The sequence below is a fragment of the Rutilus rutilus genome, assembly GCF_951802725.1.
Source record: "Rutilus rutilus genome assembly, chromosome: 15".
NCBI lineage: Eukaryota > Metazoa > Chordata > Actinopteri > Cypriniformes > Leuciscidae > Rutilus > Rutilus rutilus.
In genome coordinates, this window is record NC_140220.1 from 4662428 (window position 1) to 4669927 (window position 7500).

Below are 7500 nucleotides of genomic sequence, written 5' to 3' on the forward strand. Positions count from 1 at the left end.
AGGAATAAATTACATTTTCAAATATATTCAAATAGAAAACAGTTATTTTAAATTGTAATAATAGTTCACAATTTTACTGTTTTTCATAAAATAAATGAAGCCTTATTTTAAAGGGGTCATGAATTGAGAAATACATTTCACCTTGATCTTTTGACATTTAAGACAATGAAAATTACTATAAAAATATCCTGTAAATTTCAGAACTCAAAAACGTCCTCGTTAGTCCAAAAACAGCTTTTATTGAAACCAAGCTCAGAAAACGTCTCGTTTTGGATTGTGTCACATTATGGTGTCATAGCTTGACGAAAGACCGCCTCTGCAGAAGAAGATCGACGCCTACTTCTACATCATTGCCTCTTTAGCCCCGCCCACCAATTCACCCATCTCATGAAGTAGTAAATGCGAGACAGATGCAAACACAGGATTACTCCAGCAACAAAACCATTCAGACGCCTATGAGGATTACATGACGTTTTGAAGTGCATGACACCTTTAAAAGAAATCTTAATTATTCCAAACTTTTGAAATGTGTATTTGATCAAAATACAGTAAAAAATACTTCTACAATTTAAAATAACAGTTTTCCATTTTAATTAGAGCTGTGCAATGATTAATCGCATCCAAAATGAAAGTTTGTGTTTACATAATATATGTGTGTGTACTGTGGATAATTATTTTGCATTTATAAATACACACATATGCATGTATATATATTTATACATAATTCATATTATATATCACGATTAATAGTTGCACAGCCCTAATTTTAATATGTAGTATTATATTGTAAAATGGTTTGTGAATGGCGTTTCATGATGACTGTGTGTGTGTGTGTGTGTTCTCTCTCCAGATGAGTATAAGAGTAAAGTGGTGTGTGAAGGGGAGCGGTTGCGCTTGGGCTGTAAGACGGGGATGCAAATCGCGGTTTATTCCTCCATGTTTGGCCGCACGCAGAAGGGAACGCTGGAGTGTCCTCCACACCACCAGAGAGCGCCGTCTGTCGGTGAGAACTCATTTTTTACAATGGCTGCAACCGAAATAGCATTCTTCCTTACTATATAGTAGGTGAAAACCAGTTTGTGACAAAAGACAAAAATGTCCGAATTCACAGTACTCATAATAGAGTAGGCAAAAAGTACTACTACTTCCAGCGAGATCCTGAAGTGTGCATGTGATGGACACTCTACTCTCCCATGAGGCCACGGGAGAGGATTTGTGAATAGCAGTGAAGCGACGCAACTGACACTAGTAGGTCACATGACAGTGACAGCATAGTTAATGTAGTACGTCCAGATTATATTCATATTCATGCTACACACACTCATACTTTATAGAACTTACTTTTTTAGCGGTTGTGTGAAGAAATTACTTATTTAAAACAAGTACCTAGTCAAGAGAATATGTGATTTCGGACGCAGCCCAGGTTTAACTGTGGCGGTCTCAAACAGCTACCTATCTTCCTACGTCGTCACTCAGTATATCGTGTACACGAATTCATGCACTGGTAAGGACAGGCTCACTACACATTGGGACACTGATGACTCTATTTCTGGTGACATGACAACATCCTCATTGTACAACATCACTACGGGTATTAGTGTTGTCAAAAGTACCGACTTCGGTACCAAGTCGGCCATTGTGTTCACGCGCTCAACATATACAGTATGGCTGTGATTGGCTACAGTTGTCAACGCTTTAAAACGTTGTCTTGACTGAGCGCTTACACAGATACTGTACACACAGGAGCATTGGAAAGCAGGCGTCTATCAGCGGATCCCTAATATATACGCTGATAGACGCCTGCGTTCAAACACTCCTGTGTTAATGTGTGTAAGCGCTCGGTGAAGACCGACTATCTACAACATGTTTTTGAAGTGTTGATCATTGTAGCCAATCAGAGATATGTATGTTGAGCGTGTGAACACAGTGGCCAATCAGAGGTGTTTAAGGATCCGTTCAACAGCGCTCAAAATGCTAGAGGGAAATGCTGGTATCGTCACATTCAATACCGACTTGGTACCGAAGTCGTTTTTTTTTTACAACACTAACTGGTATTTATGAACAACAGCAGAACTGATATCTTTATTTTTTTAATGTTGTTTAAAGTAGCCTACATTTTGATAAATATTTTGCTTCTTACATAAACATGCAACATTTCAGCCATAAATAAATTATAAATGTTAGCTAGATTATGGTCATTAACTGTCTAGCGATGTATGTTTATATATATCAGTGTTATAGTTTTTTGAATTAGCTTTTTGTTATATAAATTTTTAGTTAATGTTATTTTTAGTTTAATTTTAATTCATTTTGTTTTTATTTTTAATATTGCTTTTTAGGTTTATTTATTTCTATTTCAGTTTTAGTTAATTTTAGTTTTTATTTATTTTCAGTTAAAAATGTTAGTGCTTACTTATTTCTGTTTATTGCCAAGGCAAATTTTTTAATTTTCGTTTCTAAACTAATATTTATATTTCAGCTTCATTTCAATTAATTTACATAAATGTTTTTAATAGTTTTTGTTAACAATAATATATATATATATATATATATATATATAAATCTAGTGACAATTCAGTTTGTTTCGATTGAGAAACACCTTCTCAATCTCACATCACACACTCTCTTATATGTTAACTACCTCTTATGCAATAACCTACATTAAACGTCTTAAACACACACACACACACTGATCCTACAACACCTGTGCAAATGCGGATGACATCACATCATCTCAGGTGTTTAATTTCTCCTGTTTCTACATGTTTGTGTTTGTATCTGTGTGCGTGTGGAATATGATGCTGTCGGTCCGTCTCATTGTTACTGTTCCAGCATCAAAGGAGAAAACCGTCTCGTTTTGTGCCTGTTCTGGGGAAGTGCTCCGCCAGGAACATGTTTGAATTCAAGGAAGCTTCTCGGATGTGTGGGAGGACGTACGGTTAGAACGTCACTCTCTTGTCCTGAGATGAGTATCAGCTAATCTCATCTCCTCTTACACTCCTGGAGGGTGTGTGTGTGTGTGTCTGTGTGTTTGTTCAGATAAACACTGTTATTGGGACAAAATGTCCCCACAAAGATGGAAAAATCTGAAATCCTTGTCCTTGCGGCGACATTTTTTGGTCCCCATGAGGAAAACAGCTTATAAATCAGACTAAGCGATGTTTTTTGAAAATTTAACAATGCAGAAAGTTTTGTGTGATGGGCAGGTTTAGGGGTCGGGTTAGTGTGTGTGTGAGAGTGTGTGTGATGGGTAGGTTTAGGGGTCGGGTTAGTGTGTGTGTGAGAGTGTGTGTGATGGGTAGGTTTAGGGGTCGGGTTAGTGTGTGTGTGAGAGTGTGTGTGATGGGTAGGTTTAGGGGTCGGGTTAGTGTGTGTGTGTGAGTGTGTGTGATGGGTAGGTTTAGGGGTCGGGTTAGTGTGTGTGTGAGAGTGTGTGTGATGGGTAGGTTTAGGGGTCGGGTTAGTGTGTGTGTGTGATAGTGTGTGTGATGAGCAGGTTTAGGGGTCAGGTTAGTGTGTGTGTGAGAGTGTGTGTGATGGGTAGGTTTAGGGGTCGGGTTAGTGTGTGTGTGTGATAGTGTGTGTGATGAGCAGGTTTAGGGGTCAGGTTAGTGTGTGTGTGAGAGTGTGTGTGATGGGCAGGTTTAGGAGTCGGGTTAGTGTAAGGGGAGAGAATATACAGTTTGTACAGTATAGAAACCATAACGTGTATGGAAAGTCCCCATGAAACATGACAACCCAAACATACGTGTGTATGTGTGTACTTGTACAACTATCTTTGTGAGGACTGGTTTGAGTTTTAGACCATCGGAGTGAGGACAAAGAGGGTAAATTGGGGACATTCTGGCCGGTCCTCACTTTTTAAGACCCTTTTAAAGGCCTGTTTGAGGGTCAAGACTTGGTATTAAGGATAAGATTATAATTTGATTATGGGTAGGTTTAGGGAAAGGTTTCAGGTTAGGCACTTAGTTGGGTAAGGTAAGGAGATAGAGATTGCTTTGTGTCAATAGCTATGTTTCCATCCACCTCTTTTTATGCACGTTTTGGGATATTGCATCAAAAATGTGTATAAAAAAACGTATGCATTCGTTTGAGTCGGATAAATGTTTAATCCAATAAGAAAACATGCTCATAGACTATGATGGAAACACATTTACCGAATAAATTCCTCTATGCACATTAAAAAAAAATCATGTGACTTTGCTCGTTGGGACGGCATAACTGGACCAGCCAGTGGACCGATCTCGTTGCTCAGCTTCTGAAAAGCAACCTCTAATAACCAGACCTGTCTTACGTGACTGTGTTCTCAGACAGCAGCATCTGCCTCAGAAAGCAAGATAACACGTTTATTGCGTTTCGTCTGCGCGCCCTGAGACGCAAGCTATTTATTATACTGAATATGAAAATTATTATAGCTTCTCTTACTTTTTTAACCCTCAAGTTGTTTCAAGCCTGTATGAATTTATTTCATCTGTTGAACACAAAAGAAGATATTTTGAAGAATGTTGGTAACCAGACAGTTGATGGACCCCATTGACTTCCATAGTAGGGGAAAAAATACTAAAAATAGACATTTTTAGGAATTATGAATAAAATTCACAATTATTTTTTTTATATTGAGCAGACTACACTATACTATTTTTAATTTTTTCATAATACCTCCTAATCGTTAATAAATTAAAGTTTCTGTCCTTAATTTTGAGCACTTTGGGGTCAGTAAGATTTTTTTAATGTTTTTCAGAAGTCTCTAATGCTCACTATAAGGCTGCATTGATATGATCAAAAATACAGTAATATTGTGAAATATCATTACAATTCAAAATAACTGTTTTCTATTTCAATGTTTGTTAAAATGTCATTTATTCCTGTGATCAAAGCTGAATTTTCAGCATCATTACTCCAGTCTTCAGTGTCACATGATCCTTCAGAAATCATTCTAATATGATGATTTGCTTCAAAACATTTTCTGATTATTAATGTTGAAAATATTTTTTATGGAAACCGTGATACATATTTTTTTCAGAAAGAGAAAGTTCAAAAGAACAGCATTTATTTGAAATGTAATCTTTTGCAACATTATAAATGTGTTCTCTATAACTGTCAGTCAGTTTAATGTGCTTTTGCTGAATAACGTAGGCTATTAATTTCATTAAAAATGTAAAAAAATAATCTCTCTGACCCTAAACTTTTGAATGGTAGTGTCTCACAGAAGAGTAAAGGCCCTTGCACACTGAGTCCGAAATTTGCATCTGAAATTTTCGCACGTTAAAAAATAAATACGACCTCACGTTATGTCAATCACGCTACACACTGCCTCCGAAACTTTCGTCCGTCATAAAAAAATTCGGGTCAGGTTCGATTTCGCACTCGGTGTGCATGTCCTCCATGGGCTTCCGTACATCTCCCACAGCCCATGTTTCCCCCATACAGAGCTGTAGAGTCAGATGATGAAGGACTGAAAGTGACCCGGGGGTTTTCTCTCACGTGGATTCAGTTTCTGAATTCGCTCGACCAGAACTGGAGCTCCAGAGGAACCGTTAGATCCGTGCGGATCCAGGTCTGGCATACGGGACATCATCATCATCATCATCAGTGTGAGACGGGTGACGTGTCCCAGCGGCCCAATAAATAGTGTCCTCAACTTTAACTTTGACAACACTGACTGGATATGCCGTTCATAAATCAGATCTCTATCAGCCAGCAGGTCTCTGTTTACTAACACGACTCGTGACCTTTGACCTCTGACATTTGTTGAAGCCATTAGTCCTGAGGTGACGACGTGTCTCCGGTCCTCAGATCTTCAGTGAGTGATGGCTGTGTCAAGTCTGTGCTTTGTGTTAATGGAGTTGTGTAAATGGGCCGTCGCTCTCTGTCTGTGTGTGTGTGTGTGTGTGTGTGTGTGTTCTGTCACTTCTGCTTCCCGTGTGTGTGTGTGTCTCTCTCTCTCTCTCTCTCTCTCTCTCTTTCTCTCAACCCTTTACTAGTGGACAGATGCATTGTTAACAATTGGTGATGACCTTTGACCTTTTCTTATAATTTTGTGTTGCTGTTCTCTTTATTTGTCATTGTGTTTGTCTTTTATGACAACCTACATTTTAAATGGCTAATAAAAGTGAAGCGCAAAGTACATCTAAAAAAAAAAAATAATAATAAAAAAAAAATATATATATATATATATATATATATATATATATATATATAATTATTATTTTTTTTTTTATCATCCAGACAGGTATATGTATAAAAAATAAAATAATAAATACAATTTCAAAAATTATATATATTTATATATTCATTTATTTATTTGTTTGTTTGTTTGTTTATTTATTCATTCATTCATTCATTCATTCATTCATTCATTCATTCATTTAAATGTATTTTTTAAATAGTATATTCTAATTCAAAAAAAATAAAAACACATAATAATAATAATAATACATTTTAAAAATAATGAATAAAATTAAAGATTAAAGATGAAATTGGAAAAAAAAATGGTATAATTTGGGCTGATAATCTATATTCAAAATAGTGAACGTGAAGCACAAAGTAAATTTAGAAAATCTATGCATTTTTTTTTCTAGGTGATATACATATATATATATACAGTGCAATGCATAAGTGAATACACCCATGCACCCAAGTTGACTAAAAAGAGGAATAAAAAATCATATTTTGGAAATTGAACTTAATGCCTTAATTTAAAAAATTAGGAAAAATCCAACCTTTAAGGACACCAATTTTCTTTGTGAATGAATAATATATCGTAAATAAATAAATGTTCTTCCTTAAAATACATGGTGCATAAGTGAGTACACCCCTATGTTAAATTCCCATAGAGGCAGGCAGATTTTTATTTTTAAGTATTTTTTTTTTTTTTTTTTTAGGATACTATGCATCCTGATAAAGTTCCCTTGGCCTTTGGAATTAAAATAGCCCCACATCATCACATAGCATTCACCATACCTAGAGATTGGCACGGTTTTATTTCAGTTAGCCTAAAAGCTAGTTTGATTTGCATTGAGAGATGATCTTATGGAAAGTACCCCATGCCAATCTCTAGGTATGGTGAAGGCTATGTGATGATGTGGGGCTATTTTAATTCCAAAGGCCAAGGGAACTTTATCAGGATGCATAGTATCCTACATTTTTTTTTTTTTTTAATACTTAAAAATAAAAATCTGCCTGCCTCTATGGGAATTTAACATAGGGGTGTACTCACTTATGCACCATGTATTTTAAGGAAGAACGTTTATTTATTTACGATACATTATTCATTCACAAAGAAAATTGGTGTCCTTAAAGGTTGGATTTTTCCTAATTTTTTTAATTAAGGCATTAAGTTCAATTTCCAAAATATGATTTTTTATTCCTCTTTTTAGTCAACTTTAGCATGGGTGTTTTCACTTATGCATTGCACTGTATATATATATATATATTGATATATATATTGATATATATATATTATATATTATAAAGCTATTTAATAAAATAAGTTCTAAG

At 35.7% G+C, this 7500-nt stretch overlaps 1 protein-coding gene across 3 annotated transcripts in view; it reads left to right on the plus strand.

Annotated features, from left to right (window-relative positions):
* Nucleotides 1–7500, plus strand: part of eva1aa (eva-1 homolog A, regulator of programmed cell death a) — a 49962-nt gene that overhangs the window by 18048 nt on the left and 24414 nt on the right. For all 3 annotated transcript variants that reach the window (XM_084431337.1, XM_084431338.1, XM_084431339.1), the window contains exon 4: nt 851–1003. In XM_084431337.1, coding sequence (XP_084287463.1) covers nt 851–1003 — 153 coding nt within the window. The remainder of the gene's footprint in view (nt 1–850; nt 1004–7500) is intronic.